General features: G+C 44.8%; 3 protein-coding genes across 3 annotated transcripts; all 3 read left to right on the plus strand.

Moving 5' to 3' along the window:
* Positions 1 to 1,786: 1,786 nt before the first annotated feature.
* On the plus strand, positions 1,787 to 3,691 carry LOC133918704 (large ribosomal subunit protein uL5-like). Its single transcript, XM_062362721.1, has 4 exons — positions 1,787 to 1,940; positions 2,040 to 2,190; positions 2,299 to 2,494; positions 3,263 to 3,691. The coding sequence occupies exons 1-4, from the start codon at positions 1,938 to 1,940 to the stop codon at positions 3,459 to 3,461; spliced, it is 549 nt and encodes a 182-aa protein (XP_062218705.1). The 5' UTR covers positions 1,787 to 1,937; the 3' UTR covers positions 3,462 to 3,691.
* Positions 3,692 to 4,559: 868 nt separating this feature from the next.
* Positions 4,560 to 6,725, plus strand: LOC133918706 (tetrahydroberberine oxidase-like). The gene has a single exon (XM_062362722.1). The coding sequence runs from the start codon at positions 4,828 to 4,830 to the stop codon at positions 6,544 to 6,546; it is 1,719 nt and encodes a 572-aa protein (XP_062218706.1). The 5' UTR covers positions 4,560 to 4,827; the 3' UTR covers positions 6,547 to 6,725.
* Positions 6,726 to 11,641: 4,916 nt separating this feature from the next.
* LOC133918707 (aspartate aminotransferase, mitochondrial) lies at positions 11,642 to 16,045 on the plus strand. The gene is made up of 10 exons (XM_062362723.1): positions 11,642 to 11,978; positions 12,080 to 12,165; positions 12,487 to 12,693; positions 12,930 to 13,035; positions 13,377 to 13,481; positions 13,576 to 13,748; positions 14,136 to 14,295; positions 14,409 to 14,504; positions 15,477 to 15,571; positions 15,681 to 16,045. Exons 1-10 carry the CDS (start codon positions 11,787 to 11,789, stop codon positions 15,751 to 15,753), a joined length of 1,293 nt encoding a protein of 430 aa, XP_062218707.1. The 5' UTR covers positions 11,642 to 11,786; the 3' UTR covers positions 15,754 to 16,045.
* Positions 16,046 to 18,298: the final 2,253 nt, after the last annotated feature.

Genomic DNA, 18,298 nt, shown 5'->3' on the forward strand with positions numbered 1-18,298 from the left:
ATGACAGAACAATTATCACAACAAGAGAAGTAATAAAAAAAACTTGCAATGACACCATTAAAAAGCTGCAATCAAAACAAAACTTGCACTCATACGGCCACTAAGTGCTGATCGTCGAGCCTCCTCTCCTCCAAATAACCCTCTCTTTGCACTGAAGAAAGCAAATTGATCAATTACAATAGATGCCTTCGAAGATGAGCTTGTAATATTCTTGAGGGCTAATGTTACAGCGTGTTTGGAAGATGATTTTTTCACAAGCTTCGACCTATATAATGCTTCGAGATCAAGTGCAGCAACTAGAAAAAGAAACAAGTTCAGCAATATTCAAAACAAGTTCAGCACTCAACTAGGAAAGGATACAAGTTGAGTAATATTGTAGCTTTGACCAATATAATGCATGAATAAATTTTATTTCAGCCCTTACCTGCAGCCATGAGCATTTCATTGAGAAGATATCGAAGTCTCGTGTTGATTACTTCCATTATCCTATCACGGAGATCTTCCGTATTGCTTAATGTAGCACGTATGTCATCTATGACTTTCAACATCTTTGAAAAGAATCCAGATATAGATGCACTTTTTTGCTAATCAGCAAAGCGAAGTACATAGTAGATTGGTGTGACAGCTTTCAACACCAATTCCATGTCACTCCACCATCTTCTATTTGTCAAACAATCATATGTGAATTCATGGTCCTCTTTATCCCTCCACGCACTGTTGATCCACTCATCAGACACCATCCATGCCTTAAACTTATCTTGCCTGTCCCAGAAACTTTCAAGGAAGATGAAAACTGTGCCAAACCTGGTGGTATTCTACCGAACCAACTCTCCACCAATCTGCTCCCTCATCATAGCATGCAGCCTGAAAACGAAAAACTAAAGTAAACACACAAATACAATTGTATTCAATATTAGTTTCTCAAGTATCCGTGTTGGCACCGTGGCATCGACATCGCCCAGTGTTGTAGCCTCACCCGCCGCCCACCGCTCGTGCCCCCATCATCCTATGTAGGTAGTGCGGCTATGCCCCCTTCGCCCAGTGCTCCCCTCTCGGCTAGCCGCCACCGTCGCCATATCCCAGCGGGTGTGAGTATCCGTCAGGTTCCTGTTACCCGCTCGGGTCCAAGTATAGGTAAAAATTGTACCCGTGAGTGGATATATGTATTATGGTGGTTACATTTGTTTGAGATGGATACGGGTATGAGGTGCTATTACCGGGTGAGTTTATACTCATTACCATCCCTACTTGAAGCAAGTACATTATGGACTATGTGAAGCTGCATTGCTGGGCAACCGCTCCGTTGGCAGGTGGCACGGTGTCAGCCACCTTCTACCAAAGGAGATTTGCCCTGCGATGTGCTTGCACTTTAATTTGATGTTGCCGACCGGAGGACGATGCCATCTGCACTATCGATGTCCACTCTGCGTAGATCCAAGCTCCAGCTCCACGGTGTCTTTTTTTCATATTTTTATGTTGCTAGAAAGATACCAAATTTATTACTTACACAATTAGTGCAAGATACAGAGAAGCTACACAGAGGACTAATGCATCTCTCTCCTCCCTTCTCCCTCTCCCTTATTATGATAAAAAATTGTTGGCCTCCTGATCTGCACCTGAGTGCAGTGACTTTGCTAACAGTATAAATACATGTATTTGTACGGCCCAACAGAATCGCCCATCTATTTGTACGGCCCATCAGAAAAGTGAGCGAAGAACAGTCGGCCTGGATTGCACCAGAAAAAGCCCATCACATCACATGGTCCCCTAAAGCCCGAAAGGGCCCATGAAAAGCCCATCAGAAACCTCTCATCGCCCCCACCTAGGGTTGCTGCCTTTTAACCTCGCGCCGCCACCCTCCTCACTCCGTCTCTCGACGCCATCACCTCGACCCTCCGCCGCCGCCGAAGAAGAAGGAGATCCGGCCGTCTCCTGCCATGGTAGCGACCCCATTCCTTCTCCCCCAGCTTCTCCTCCTCCTCGCCTTGCCTGTTGAAGCTAACCTCTTCGTGCACACGTGTGTTTCCCCACTTGCGCAGGCGTCGGAGAAGAAGCAGTCGAACCCGATGCGGGAGATGAAGGTGCAGAAGCTCGTCCTCAACATCTCCGTCGGGGAGAGCGGCGACCGCCTCACCCGCGCCGCCAAGGTGCTGGAGCAGCTCAGCGGGCAGACCCCGGTGTTCTCCAAGGGTGAGTAGTGATGACCTGCTCTCTCTCTCTCTCTCTCTCTCTCTCTCGCCGTTTCTTGCTTTGCGCTGACGAGTGGCGACAACGTCCCTGCCCGCGGTGGTGTGGCAGCGAGGTACACGGTGCGGTCGTTTGGCATCCGGCGCAATGAGAAGATCGCGTGCTACGTGACGGTGAGGGGCGAGAAGGCGATGCAGCTGCTCGAGAGCGGCCTAAAGGTTAAGGAGTACGAGCTGCTCAGGAGGAACTTTAGCGAGACCGGCTGCTTCGGCTTCGGTATTCAGGAGCACATCGATCTTGGCATCAAGTAAGGCCTTCTTCCTTGGCTAGACCCTTGCTATGATTTCCTAAACAGGTTGATTATGTCAATACGTCTTTGTTTGCATTATCGTATCCTAAGGACATGATGTGTGTTACTGCCAGAAGTACAAGTTTTTCTAGTACTCCATTTATATGTTGTCAGTTGTCACCTAGGAGGCTATCATGCTGTTCTCAGTGTCAATCCTATGCTAGTAAAGCTTGAGACGGTACAGATGTGTGTTTAACTGAGGCCTAGCCATGTTTTTTTTTAAGTTGGTTGAAATTCCACTTTAGGTGATGATGCTATTCAAGGCTTACAAAACATCCTGAAACCATAAACATTCCTTAGAGAGTAATTTTACTGTGTGTTGTTAGACAAGTGGATGGCAATTTCTTATCACTTGATGCATTGCCAGTTCTGAAATCTTGTGATAATGCAGTTTATTAATACATCAGTGCGTATTTACACATGGTGTTCATTTCCTACTTTCAAAACTGAAACAGTATAATTTAGCATCAGTTTATCCTGTCATTCCCGTACATGTTCTGATGCTCCATGATACCACTAGCTGTGTTCTCGATTCCTTAGCCTATTTACACATCGATAGCTGCTTAGTGACTGAAAATTAGTTGATGTGAATCTCATACATCAGCTGTTCATGGTGAGGACCAAGCAAGCTACCTAATGATTTTTGTGTTAGTTACATGCCAATGCAAAGTTTGATTATTTTTTTCTGCACATAGCCACTGAGCTTAACTCTCTTATACTCTACAGGTACGATCCATCAACAGGCATTTACGGGATGGACTTCTACGTCGTTCTTGAGCGTGCTGGCTACCGTGTTGCCCGTCGCAGGAGGTGCAAGTCCCGTGTTGGGATTCAGCACAGGGTGACCAAGGAGGACTCCATGAAGTGGTTCCAGGTTAAGTACGAAGGAGTCATCCTCAACAAGTCCCAGGCTAATGCGTCATAAAACCTCACCTGTAGGCGCAGCTGTTAGAACCTTCCATTTGTCGCGAACACAAGTTCACCTCTGCAAGTTTTTGTTCACTTTGTACTCTATGGCCTGATGTTTAGCCAAATACCTGAAATCCAAAAGGCGTGACATGCTCACTGCTGTTGCATCGAAACATGGTTAGTCTGATTGTTTGGCGCCTCCTACGGCCTGTCTTTTTGACGATTGGTGATTACAAGCTTCATCTTCATCCGGATCTAAATTTTCTATGACAAACTTGTCTATTTTTGGTGTTGGTAAAATTCGAACCTGGGAGGTTCTTTTTTCAAGACCCTGAGATGAGGTTCTTGAAAGCAGGATATAGCTGCATTGCAAAATGATTTGTACCGATTGTGGTCTTTCTACAGAACGATGTTGATAGCAGTAACTTTATGAGTTCCTGCAGAATTCAGAGTTGTGCTGAATTTTACAGTGATCCTCGTGGGTCCTCTTCCTCCGTTCCTGCAAAAAAATTTGTGATGCAAACGGACTCATGGGGTTTGTTTGGTATAACTCTCTCTGAATTAAATTCTCTACGATGAGTGATTTTCAAAGGAAGTAATTATATGGCCGAAAGTGATTTTCTAAAATAAAATATATGAAAAAAATAAATCTTTACGGGAAGTGAATTAGGGAAATTATTTTTTTAACTCTATAATTTTTAGTTTATTTTAAAGAATCACTTCTACAAATTCTATTTAGAAGATAAAAACTAAAAATTACTATTTAATAGAGTTTCTCTAATTTCAGCTAGCAAGCTACTTTGAAAGGGATCCGGATCCTCTGCTTTAATTACGATTAATATAGAGAATCACTATATAAACAGTGTAACGAGCCAACCGTTACAATAGTCTGCATTAATTAATCAAATAATACTATAGTAAGACTGTAGCAACAGGGACATGTCATACTGTAGTACCGCATGTTACTGTTTATATGTTACTGTAGCGGCAGATCTAAACTCTCCACTCTCCATTTTAATTGGACGGTGCAAATTCATCTTAATGTAGAGGATTGTAGCCTCTCTGCATTGAGCTAGAGTATCTCAGTCCCTTTGAAAGCTATGTAAAAACCAATGAGCTCTCCTAACGCTGTAGTACAGCACCAGAGAAAGCTACGCCCACTGCCCAGTCGGCGTCACGGTGGACGATGCTCACCCGGTCCCTTCGCTAGGTCGTCAACCTGTCGAGTCACGATGAACTGAGCTGAGCTACCGTTGAAAGCTTGTTCAATCTTCGCTATTGCTGTTTCTTTTCTTTTCTTGTGTGCCAAAGGTGTTGTAATCACATCATTATCATCGTTGAGTAGTAACTAATCCATCTTTGCTCAGCCACAGCAAGAGTAGATGAGGCCGGGAGCAAGCAAGAAGGCGATGCAGCCAAGATTCGTGCACCTCTCTCTGCTCGTCCTCTTCCTCCTCGCCTCGCCTTGTTCCTCGCGGGAGCAAGAAGACGGCGGCGGCGGCCTCCACGAGAGCTTCCTCCGCTGCGTCGCGCGCCTCTCGCCGGCCACCGCCGACCTCTCCCGGCTCGTCCACGCGCCGGCGGCCGCCTCCTTCAACTCTTTACTCAACGCCACCATCCAGAACCTCCGCTTCGCCTCGCCGCGGACGCCGCGCCCGGCGCTGCTCCTCACGCCCCGGACCGTCGCAGAGGTGCGGGCCTCCGTCTCATGCTGCCGTCGGCACGGGCTCACGGTCCGCGCCCGCAGCGGCGGCCACGACTACGAGGGACTCTCCTACCGCTCGCTCCGGCCCGGCGGCGTGAGCGGCGCCCGCCCCTTCGCCGTCGTCGATGTCGCTGCGCTCCGGGAGGTGCGCGTCGACGCGGCGCGCCGCGTGGCCCGCGCCGGGCCCGGGGCCACGCTCGGGGAGCTCTACTACGCCGTCGCGCGCGAGGGCGGCGGGGAGCTCGGGTTCCCTGCCGGGATCTGCCCCACGGTCTGCGTCGGCGGCCACCTCAGCGGCGGTGGGTTCGGGCCCATGATGCGGAAGCACGGCCTGGCCGCCGACAATGTCGTCGACGCCGAGGTGGTGGACGCCGACGGGAGGCTCCTCGACCAAGCGGCCATGGGCAAGGACCTCTTCTGGGCGATCAGGGGCGGCGGCGGTGGCAGCTTCGGCATCGTCGTTTCTTGGACGGTGCGGCTGGTCCCTGTGCCGCCCATCGTCTCCGCATTCACCGTCCGCCACCTCCGGCGAGGAAACGAGCAGCAAACCCAAGCAATGCTTCGCCTCCTGACCAAATGGCAGCGCGTGGCGCACGCGCTCCCGGACGACCTGTTCGTCAAGGTGGCCATGGAGTCCAAGCTCGACGACGCCGGCGAGAGACAGCCACTGGTGACCTTCAAGTCACTGTTTCTTGGCAACTGCAGCGGCATGATCACCGAGATGGACGCCCATCTGCCTGAACTAGGCATCAAGCCAAGCGACTGCAAAGATATGAGTTGGATTCAGTCCATGCTCTACTTCTACGGCTACACCAATGGCCAACCTGCCGAGGTGCTCCTCGACAGAACGCTGCAGCCCAAGGATTACTACAAGATCAAGCTGGACTACCTGACATCGCCAATTCCGACAACCGGCCTAACCGGACTGCTTACGAAGATCGTCGAAGACAATGGCGGCTCGATCGACATTGACCCGCAAGGTGGCAGGATGAGCGAGATACCAGAATCCGACACGCCTTACGCGCACCGGCGAGAGTACCTCTACAATGTGCAGTACTTTGTCAAGTGGGGAGGTGACAAGAATGTGTCATACGAGGATGAGCACCTGGGCTGGGTGAGGGGGTCGCATGAGTTCATGACACCCTATGTGAGCAAGAGGCCTAGAGCTGCGTACATCAATTTCAGGGACCTGGACCTGGGGCAGAATGTGGAGGGGAGCACGGGCTATGAGGAGGCCAGGGTTTGGGGCGAGAAGTACTTCAGGGGCAACTTCAGGAGGCTGGCAATGGTGAAGGGTGTGGTGGATCCTGAGCAGGTGTTCTGGAGTGAGCAGAGCATCCCTCCTCTGGTTGTGGCCACAAGGAAGAGCCAGAATGGATTGGTTTCAGGCAGTTGATTAATTATTCAGATCCATTTGGCTTTTTGTTCTTGCATAGTGTGTCTGCCAGTGCTTTATGATAATGCATATGATAGTGTGTAATGTTGTGTATTGTATTAGATGTCATATTGTATCTATATTTTCTTAGAAATACATCATGATAATCAGTGAATAGATGTATCCCTGATGCATGCTCAGCTATCTGTGTCTATTGTTTGTCTCAACTTTCAAAGCCAAATTGCTTATGTATTGCAGGGAGATTTAGCTCCCAGGTTCTATACATAGACCAGGGCTAGTAACAAAATTGAGATTTTCGAGCTACTTGAAATCAGTTTTGATATCTCCTTTCGTTGTGCTTGGGATAGGTCGGAGTCCCAAAGAGGACCTGACTTCAATCTTTGACGACGAATGAATTCGAGCAGGCACAGGCTCGGCTCATGTGTCGCAGTGGAGCCTACCTATTCGTCGCAGTGGAGCCTACCTATCCAAGCTGATGTTGAGCTTGCTTAGAATTTACAAAATACTAGGAACAAAGCACGCAGTTGGCGTGCGATATTGACCTGTTGCCGAGATAGTAATGTATAATAAGTCTCAATAAAATTCCCTTATCTTCATCTGTGCTGGATCAGAGATAGCCAACAGATATTTTATGTATGCATTATGGACATATATTATATTGAATAAAAATATGTTGTAGATGCGTAGAAGCATTAGAAAATTATGAATCCATCAATCCTTTATGAGGGTTTATGACTTCAACATATGACATTATATTATGAATTAAAACAAATATATACATATTCAACCTCATAAAGGCAGAGAAAAGGCCAATAACCTTTGAACTACCCACCTATTGTCTAAGTCCAGCGGTGCTGCCTAGGGTTTTGAGGATTAGTCTATCTAATGCTTCAAAATCAGATCTATTATGTTTTTTTATGTCATTTTTATTTTTGTTATTGTCAACATTGAGAGTAAAAGGAAAAAAAGTAATAACAATAGAGGAATAACCAACAAAATTGTTAATGTATATTAAATCGGATCCACAGGGAGCTATATTTTGCAAACAAATCGCGCTTTCGCCACGGCACCAATGAGAGCGATCAGGTCAAGAGTGTTACTCGCAGTGAAGAAGACGTGTGTGAGCGGGGTTAGGAGATCCAAAAGAGAGCGAGGGTTCCAATATGATATCCACAACAGCTCTGATTCCTCAAAGACACTTACTTCACCTGGGAAGAATATTCTGATTATATTAAGCCTAAGTTCTATACCAAATTATACTATGGGAATGTATTTGTTGCCAAAAACAGTTCATTAGAAGATGGAAACTGCTAGAGCAAACTTCTTTTGGCATGGGCCATGGCAAAAGTACAAATACTACATGATTAAGGTGGGTGTGTCAGCATTTGAAACATATCTTCATATTTGATATGATATGATTCATCAATTTATTTCTAATCTTAATTGGCATACATAATCTTCCTATATCAAAAGTACTTGTATATATTGTCTAATTTGGCCAAACAGTTTGGACCTAATCCAATAATTTAGCTGGCATATTTGACGGCCATGAGACCAATGCATGGAATTGACCAATACATGAATAATTTTATGACTGATGCAAGTAGTGCTTGACATATGTGTGGAAGTATGCAAATGCAATACTATTCTGATCATTCTGGTGCATGTCTTCATCATGGGTAATGACAGTTGTGCATTATAGCTATACAGTAAATAAAGTATAGCAAAGGTTATTTCTTTTTCATTGCAAAACCGGATGTCAACATCTTCAGAGGTAGAGTTTGCGTTACCAATAGATTATGATCAGAATGATTGCTCTGCCAAAGTATATGGCCAACCAAGGGCAAAGTTTTGAAGAAACTAAACCAAGTTAATATTTCTCATGTGAATGTTCCATATAACAGTTAAGAAACAACACTAATTAGAATAGCAACGTATGAATCATTCTGTCATTTAGAACTACAGACATCCAAACAGGACAATGTTATTGTTTATGCTCCACATGCATCCAAGAACCTTTAGATGTGAGTTATAGACATGATTCATGACTGAATGATCCATTTCCATATCGGTATAATTAGCAAAATTGGCTTACCTCTGGTCGTAGGATGCGATCAACTTCCAAGAATATGTCAAGAGTAGAACATCTATGCTTGTGGCTCTTCTCAAGTGATATCAAGCCATCAGCATGCACCGTATCATATGTTCGTGGGTAAGTTGGAAATGCTTCACACCTAAATAAATGTTTGGCCATCCATAACTGAAGGTTGATCAGAAGATCCACATGCCAAAAACTGTTCATAAATTTGATGTTTTGTGTATGCATCAATCTCTGTGTAATCTAACAAAACTATGCGAAATCGAGGATGCTATGGTTCCAGCAACAATTTTTTCCATATGAATTTTTCTATTGACATTTGTGAGTTATGATTATATGCATGTACATATGAGGTGCAGTATGGGAAATTTTATTAAGAAAGGCAATTCAAGATTTAGCATTAGCAGGGTATACAACTGAAACAAAAAGAAAACACTCCAGACAGAAAAAAAAGATCATGGACTATTACTTACCTATCATGTTGAAGCAACGTAGCAACGTTTATTTTGTGAAAGATGCCCTGAAACATCTGCAGTGAGGCACCCACATTTGTTCTTTTACAGAGGAAGATTTGCATTTGTCTCAAACTAAATTATAAGGAAGTACATAATTAGAGTCTGAAAAGAACCATTACAAAAGCATCAATATTGTAGATGTACACATACCATCTATCCACAAATTGGATCAGGTAATGATATGAATAAATTTTATCAATATGAGTGTTGCAAGTATGATGACAGCTAAATACCTTTTACTTTACCAAATACAAAACCGAAGGTTCTTCGCATCAGGTTCTGTGATTAGCTGAGCTAGTTGTTTCAATCTATCTGGTAAAAGATTACTGCTTGCATCTAACACCGTGCCCCAATAGTTGTTGGAGCTTCAACTAAAGAACCAATCTCATTCCTGAACTGCAAATATATTTTCTGCATATATATGACAGACTGTTATTGCATAGAATTGGAGCAATGAAGCCATTCAAATATGCAACAATGATCTCCCTAGAGGCAATCAAATCTCTACACAGAGTTTCAAAGCCATCATATTACAAGGAAGCAAACTAAATTAGGAAGTCAAGATTGAATCTTGATCAAGATGTACCTAAGATCGCTATTAGAATCACACGCACAGACATGGTCGCACGTGCATACCACATGAATACTTATTGGTATGTTCACACACATGGTTCTTGTTGGCATTTCATCAGACACAAGTTACCTATAGTGCTACGATGAAAAAACATAAATTAGCTACCTAATCTGATCCTAATCCGACAGCTTCTAAAAAATAGCATACGTTGGGAGGTTATCTATTTGCTTCTCGTGCATAATGTCAAACACTTCCAATGTAGCTTACATAACACAGAATGCACGAATAGACAGTTAACGAGAAAAACACCGATTCATTGGACAGCAACACCGAATCAACACACTTCCAATCTGCAAAAGTACCTAAAAGGCAATGGACACCTTAATCTACACAGGGTGTCAAGGGTGGGGGCTGAGCAGAAGCGATTACAGGGTGGGAGTGGGGAGGAGAGAGGGTGGGAAGAAGAGATTACGGAGATGAGGAGTCCCCTGATGGTCACCTGCATGCGGCCTGATCTCCTGAATGTGGCCAAGAGAGAGAGAGAGAGACTCTGCCATGGATTTGTGCGTGAGAGAGGGAGAGAGAAAGAGAGATGGAGAAGAAGAACATGACAGAGGGAAAGGGAGATGAAGGTGCGTGGTTGCCGACCGCTCGAGATTCACCAGCGTTTAGCCGGCGGCACAGCGGCGAGATTGATGGATCATGTTCTCCCTCTGCCATGGATTTGTGCGTGAGAGAGGGAGAGAGAGAGAGAGAGCGTGTGGAGTGGAGGCGGTGATGACCGGCGTAGAGCGCTGGCAGCGAAGGCGCGCGGAGCGGCGATGGTGAAGGCGGCGGTGGCGGCGCAGAGCCGGAGTAGCTCGTTGGTGAGGCGGGGGCGAAGCGAAGGTGGGCGGCGGAGCTGCGAGCAAGGAGCGTGAGCGGCCGAGCAAACAGAGAAGATACTCGAAGCCTCACGGAGCCCGCGACACACCAAATCGGACGATGCTAATCTGCTGGAGGCCTTATTGGAGGTCTCGGAATCAATAGTCGACATGGATAGCGTGGGAGGGCTCAAATGCGATCGCGTTTAGATATAGAAGATGTCCATGTTAGAAATTTGGTTTCCTCTCGTATCAACAGCGGGACTTGTGGCGATTTTTCTTACAATTCGTACAACTTGAGCCGTCTTTCATCTATTAATTTAGACTCATCTGAGTAAATTTCAAAAGACCTAGGGCATATTTGGTTCATCACCCTACGTGGCAGGGACATGGTGGTAAACGGTGGAGATACATCACAAAGTCATTTCTAACGATACACATTAGCTATCTATAAACTATCACACTACATTTTTTTAGAACCTGGTCACTATGACTAAGTCTAGCTAGCTAAGGTTTTAGCTTCAAGCTTCCAAAAAACCCACATCACATGGTCATATTACTCGAGTCTTGATCTAAGTGGAGATCGGAGGGCAGTGAAACAGTTAAAGAGGGAGATTGTGACATAACATATTGATCAACTATGTACCCTGTTTATTTGTCAGCGACAACCATATGACCACCGGATGGGATGCTTAGGGCATCCTAAGGATTTTTTTCATGGATTTGTTTATTTCATCGTTTTAAAGATTTTCCTTCGTACTTCCCGTCACGAAGGGATTTTTAAAATCATTCTTTTCGGAACGGAATTCTAAAAAATAAATAAAAATAATAAAAATAAAGAGAATAAAAATAGGAAGTGAAATCAGAAAAAGAATAAAATAGAGAGAATATAATTGGAGATAATCTTACACTGGTGCTGCAGATACATGAAGTCCTAGCCCTATGTCAGCAGAAGTGCCGTAACGGTACAGTACACAAGAACCGCGTCCGGGGCCGCCGCACCGCAGGCAGCGAACCGTCGCAGCAAAACTCGTCTTTTATATTGTTGGTCTCGCTAGTGCGCAAGCAAAACCAGCGGCGCAGCGACCAAAAAGCCCACAGCTTTCTTCTACCTTACCTTCCCCCCTCCTCCTCGCTTCCCTGCGCCACCCAAGAAGCTAGCAACCGCTTCTCCCCGTCCCATCCCAGCCATGGCGGCGCTGTCCCGCGCGGCCTCCTCCGCGATCCGGCGCCACGGCGGTGCCCTGCTGCCGAGGCTGCAGCCGGCGAGGCCGATGGCGTCGCTGTTCGGCCACGTCGAGCCGGCGCCCAAGGACCCCATCCTCGGCGTCACCGAGGCCTTCCTCGCTGACCCATCCCCCGGCAAAGTCAACGTCGGCGTCGTACGTCCTCCGCTCCCCTCTTCTCCCCGCGATCGCCTTCATGCGAATCTTGCTTGCCATGCTTTGGTTCCTGATGAAATGGGACGGTACTTTCACCGCAGGGCGCCTACCGGGACGACAACGGCCAGCCCGTCGTGCTCGACTGCGTGCGCGAGGCCGAGCAACGGATCGCTGGAAACCTTAACATGTGAGAGATCTCCTTCTCGCTCCCCACCTTTCGCCGGCTGTTTGTGCTCTTGCTGTATTTGTCCATTTCTGTGCGATCTTGTGAAAATGACATGTTTGGAATGATACTGCGTGCTTCTGGACGATGTACCGTGACACGATCCAGCTCGTGGCGCAGTATCTGTTAATCTCAGCTTATTAGGACACCGATTTGGGCTTCCTCTGAGAATTTTGCGCTTCCCTTTGGCTTGTCCAGTCCAATAGTGAAAATGATTTGTTCGTCCGAGACATGGTGTCTTGTCCATGGGTTCTGATTATTGCATTGATTCAATTTGCAAAACAGGGAGTACCTTCCAATGGGAGGCAGTATGAAGATGATTGATGAGTCGCTGAAGCTGGCGTACGGGGAGGATTCTGAGTTCATCAAAGACAAGAGGATCGCGGCAGTGCAGGCGCTTTCGGGTACTGGTGCGTGCCGGCTCTTTGCTGATTTCCAGAAGCGTTTCTTGCCCGATTCGCAGATCTACATACCTACACCAACGTGGTCCAAGTGAGTAGACATCTTGTTGCCACCCCCATTCTTCTTTTGTTTGCTTCTCAGGAAAAAAGAGTGAAACGGAGCTATGGAAACGAGTGTATTCCATTGCTATTTGTTTGAGAGAGAGTTAATCTCACCGTATTTCTAGCTGCTACGGTAGCCATCCAGGATTCTTCACTGAATTACATTTGACTTTTCGGTGTTATTTACACACTTAATAGCTAACTTCAATGTGGGAACTTCTCCAGCCATCACAATATTTGGAGGGATGCTCAAGTGCCACAGAGAACATTCACATACTACCATCCAGAGTCAAGAGGGCTTGATTTTGAAGGATTGATGGATGACATCAAGGTGATTAATTTATTTAACATTTGCACAAGGATATTATTATTTCTATTGACTTCTTGCATTCTTGCTGCTTCCTGAATCCATTTTTTTATGGATTTAGTTTATAGTTCTCGTGGCATGGCAACTATCAACTTTAGCTTCTCTTGTTACTTTTGTTGCAACCTTGCCTCTCTAATAGAGGTCTGGTACGTGCATTTATAGTTCTTTTAGCACAATACCTAGTTAATTGGAGTTTGGAAATTGGAACCTAGAGAGACTAACTATTTTCTGCTTGGTGATTCTGGCATGCTGACAATTTGTGTGAAATTGATTTTGTTTATGTTTTTTTTTTCTGTCATCATCAGAATGCTCCAAATGGTTCTTTCTTTCTGCTCCATGCATGTGCTCATAATCCTACTGGAGTAGATCCTACAGAGGAACAATGGAGAGAGATATCCTATCAGTTCAAGGTAAGGGGAATGCAAAAATATCAGACAATGGTATTTTCTGTAGTGAATTCCCACCAGCCACATCTTATCATATATCACTCTTGTGTCTCTGTAGGTGAAAAAACATTTTCCCTTCTTTGACATGGCATACCAAGGATTTGCCAGCGGTGATCCAGAGAGAGATGCCAAGGCAATCCGAATCTTCCTTGAAGATGGACACCAAATTGGATGTGCTCAGTCATACGCAAAGAACATGGGGCTGTATGGACAGAGAGCAGGATGTCTGAGGTATTCACTTGACCAGTGCTAGTTATTTCTAACATACAGTGGATCACTTTTAGTTCTTCTTAGTTTTAGCAATAGTTTATGTTTCCTAACGATGTCCATGTGTGCTTTTGTAAAATGATGTGTGGTCACTGGTCAGTGGCGATTTTTGAGAAAAAAAATTGTTCGATTTCTCAAGATATAAAGCCCTCAAAAGGGAGAGAGAGAGAAAAAAAACTTACACGTAGTGAAAGAACTTGTTTTTCAGTTGGAGTGCTCCTTACTCCATGCTCTCTTTAGCTAAGTGGATGGCATTAAATATAATTAGGTGCTCCATTGTTTCAACTTTTGTTCCAATAGTGATGATATTAGGATCACAATAATGATTTGTGTTTATTACTTATATTGCAGTATTCTATGTGAGGATGAGATGCAAGCAGTTGCTGTCAAGAGCCAACTGCAACAGATCGCAAGGCCAATGTACAGCAACCCACCTATTCATGGTGCACTGGTTGTTTCTATAATCCTCAATGATCCAGAACTAAAGAGTTTATGGTTAAAAGAGGTCAAGGTAAACTGTGGATCCTGCGTAACTATAAAGTTCTTAAATGGCTAGATCAATTGTAAGTGCATAAAGAAAGAACTTCATTAATAAGCACTTTTTATCACCATTGGTTGTCTCAGGGTATGGCTGGTCGTATCATTGGAATGCGGAAGGCACTTAAGGAAAATCTTGAAAAGCTAGGTTCACCTTTGTCATGGGAGCATATCACCAATCAGGTAAATAGAACTGTGAGAAATATCATTGCCATGTTTCTGAATATAATTGTAGATATCACCAATCAGGTAAATAGAACTGTGACATGCATATTCTATCAGTTAACAACAGTGACCAATAGCTAGCACTCCGAAGGCTGAGAGATTGTTTGAGTTGTATCTTAGTGCCGGAGTATGGTTCATCAAGAAATCAATTCCACATGTGCTTTTTTATCTATTGTTGGGTTTGGAGCTTGAAGTTGTTCAATTGCAAACTACAGCGTGTCAGCAATGGTTTTGGATTAATTTATCATTTACAAACACAAGGCCCTGTTGAGCTGGCTCGCCTTGAGACTAACAATTAGAAATGGAGAATAACACATAATCCATAACGATGTGTCTAATGTGATTATTTTTATCTTCTTTTTTTATTATTTGCGAAGTCGTCTAATATATTACTTTTGGAAGTGAAGGTTCCACCTCACTTCTCTTTTACTTTGTCGCTTTGAACATTGACAGTCTTTAATACACCCCTTCAACCATTGGTTTTTGTTGTGACACTAGCAGCAAGTGTAATAATTGTGGTGATATGGAAGTGTTTTTTATGAGGAACCCGCTACTACTATTTTCATGCGACAGATCAGAATATGTTCATGCATATTAGTGATCAAAATTTTATTAAATGTTGAGCGCGCGCATTATAGGACAAGAAGTAAAATAGAATGGAAGGATTATATCAAAACTCAGTGACATCAGCCATTCACATTTTAGGTATACCAGCCCGGACCAATCTCATCTTGTGTGGTGTTGAATTGCTGATATCTGTAGTTGTACAGGAATGCTCTGCAACTTAGATCTCGTTCTAAAATGGTTTTTTTCCTGCCATTGCATTTTATTTCATTAATGTTTCTTTTTGAGTTTAGACTCCATGCACAACCTTATTATTAGTTATTTGGTGAATTTGTATCTAAAGAAATGGTACGTATCTTTGTGCAGATTGGAATGTTCTGCTACAGTGGGATGACACCTGAACAAGTTGACCGCCTAACAAATGAATACCATATTTACATGACCCGCAATGGGAGAATAAGGTATAACACTACTCACTCACTTTGCAACATCACATTGACGCAATGATCTACCCTTCGTACCTGCAGGAGAAAATAAAGGAATCTAACTTTGTTCCTGTGTCTATTTCAGCATGGCTGGTGTAACAACAGGAAATGTTGCTTACTTGGCAAATGCTATTCATGAGGTTACCAAGCCAAATTGAGTTTCTTCCTCCTGCCCTCTTCGGCCGATGAAATGAGGCTTGCAAGCGGCTTTTTTTTGTTCATGACATATTTGCAAGGTCGTCCGTGAGAAATAAGTTCAACCTGTTGGGGCTGTCCAATGGCAAATTTCACCTGTATGGAGAACTATTGATGGGCAACTTAAATGTTGAGAGCTATATGGTGATCATGCCTCTTATTTTTCCTTTCTTATGGCACTTGTTACACTAGCGGCAAATGGCTGTAGCATGATTTACACAGTACTGAAGAAAATAAATGCGACGAAATTGATTACTTGGATGGGTTTCCTTCCTTTCAGCATTACAATGTTGTCCTGTCTGGCATTTCAGCCACTTGGGTTGCTTTGCATGTCGCAAGCAGCATTATACATACAGCTATACCAAGTTGATACTGCGTTGTTGGGGCTTGCCTCAAGATGACAGCATTATGGCCTGAAATTAAAGTTACTGCGACTGGCCGTGAGAAGTTAGAACATAACAAATGTTTTATCGGCTAAAGTATACCATCCCTCCGACAATTTCTGCTCGAAATATTCTCAAACTGTGCAAAAACACGCCCAAAACTCGCTGTATCTGTATGTTTTTTATAATTGAAGCTTTATTGACCCTTGTTGTTATACCAATTAGATACAATCATATAAGAGTTTGCTATTGACCTCTACATAGCTAAAATGCATATAACCATCTCGGTTAACGAAGAAAAAACCAAGTACAAAGCTACAAACACAAGAGCAGACTACCTAGATAAATTAGATCCAGAGCATGGCATCATCTAACTAGCTACCTAGCTAAACTAAACCAACAATGCCATAGAATAGACCAAGGCTGGACCGAAGCTAGCCACCACAGAAAACACAGGGAAAAAACTCACAGACGACGCTTCTAAGGAGAACACAACCTCAAAGGTGCCACCCTTGCCCATTCAGAAAACCGAAATTAGGTTTTCACCCGAAGAATGCAGGAAAGCATCAAAGCACTGCCTCCAAGGAGCGAACGGTGCCCAAGGGTGTTGTCAATGTTGGCATCGACAGGAAGCCAATTAGGGCTTTTGCCCGGTGCTCCTGCACCCAACCAAGACAAAGGGGCCAAAACACGGGAGGTGCCGAATTGGCCCATGGATGCTGGAAACAGCGACAAACACCACCCAAGCCCCCTGGAACTACGCCTCAACCATCAAAAGCTTCCTGCAACAAAATACCACTCATAGTAGACCATCACTGAGTGGATCCAGCCAACTACCACAAAGATCCTATGAATCGTCATCACAAGGATCCCGACAGTGGGCCATGAACGACCGATCGCCACCACGAAGGAGTCAACTGTCCACGCACCTCGCCGAGCAGCGTCCCCCTTGACCCTAGTGTCGGCGCTTGCGCAGCACGTGAAGACCACACGCATGAAGGGGCTAGGCGTGTAGATTTGTGAGATGGGTGCCCCTGGCATGGCGAAGTGCACGACGGCAAGCGAACTCAATTTGGATGGTGTGACGGTCTCGATCTAGATGTGCGCGATAGCAAACGCCCAACCACCGCTACCCAAGGAGACAGGTCATCGCCACGCAGGATCCCATAGATCTGGGCCATAGACGCGAGATCCAACTTCCACTAAAGAGGATTTGACTGCCGCTGATGAAGGTGGTGGTGAAGGCGAGGCAGGATAGTGCTGGGCTCTTCGTCGGTGACCCCTCATTGTCGAGCATTCCGTAGCGATGCCATCGCCACTGCTAGGACCTTAGAGCTCCCTATCAGCTTGTACACCAGCTGCGGCATGAGTAGGCCAGATGCGCAAATCCGAAAGCCACCGACTCAGTTCTGGCCACTAGTCGACTCAATCTGCTGGCCTCCCTCCCTACTCTGCTCCTCATCCATCCAAAACTAGCCATGGAGCCTCAAATCTATGGAAAAAAAGGAGACAACTGAAGGAATGACACGAGAAACCAGCTTTGACTCCCCTCGCTGGTCGCCGCCATCAGTCGGCCAGCAATAGCGACGGCAGCCAAACATGGCAGGTTGAAGGGGGTGGTTTAGTGGCGGATTGGGTCACCCTCGCGTCGCCCTGGGAGGCAACATCGTGCGCTGTATGTGAGTATGTATTGAGGGTTGTTTAGCAATTGGCATATATTTGTCACAGTAAAGAGTTGCAAAAATAAATCATCTCCATGAATATATCAAACAACATATCACGACAAAAGTTGATGACCAGCTCAAGGAAGACAGATATTGTAGGGATCGTGGGACATCCTAAGAGGGAGGAGGTAAATTAGGACACATAAAACTAATTGACTATAAAACTTTACAAGATGAATATATATCAATTTCTATCTAAATATGCTCTATGTTTATTTAGTATGTCTACTATACCGCTCAAAAGGTTTGCAACCTATAGTAAATTCTAACAAACTACTCTATAAAGTTAAATAAGCAAAGGTAGATTGCAAGTATGTAAATGGAAAAGCATAAAGATGGTAGAAAGAACAAACTCAGTACAAGAGATTTTTATCCAGTGGTATCAATAGCATAAATGTCAC

Source organism: Phragmites australis, chromosome 5 (assembly GCF_958298935.1).
Source record: "Phragmites australis chromosome 5, lpPhrAust1.1, whole genome shotgun sequence".
Lineage (NCBI taxonomy): Eukaryota > Viridiplantae > Streptophyta > Magnoliopsida > Poales > Poaceae > Phragmites > Phragmites australis.

Excerpts from the sequence above, each read along its gene's own strand:
- LOC133918706 (XM_062362722.1), top strand. The coding sequence starts at position 4,828 with ATGAGGCCGGGAGCAAGCAAGAAGGCGATGCAGCCAAGATTCGTGCAC.
- LOC133918707 (XM_062362723.1), top strand. The coding sequence starts at position 11,787 with ATGGCGGCGCTGTCCCGCGCGGCCTCCTCCGCGATCCGGCGCCACGGC. Across the intron at positions 13,036-13,376 it reads GATTGATGGATGACATCAAG|AATGCTCCAAATGGTTCTTT; the intron begins GTGATTAATTTA and ends TGTCATCATCAG. Across the intron at positions 13,482-13,575 it reads AGATATCCTATCAGTTCAAG|GTGAAAAAACATTTTCCCTT; the intron begins GTAAGGGGAATG and ends GTGTCTCTGTAG.
- LOC133918704 (XM_062362721.1), top strand. Across the intron at positions 2,191-2,298 it reads GACCCCGGTGTTCTCCAAGG|CGAGGTACACGGTGCGGTCG; the intron begins GTGAGTAGTGAT and ends GTGGTGTGGCAG. Across the intron at positions 2,495-3,262 it reads CACATCGATCTTGGCATCAA|GTACGATCCATCAACAGGCA; the intron begins GTAAGGCCTTCT and ends TATACTCTACAG.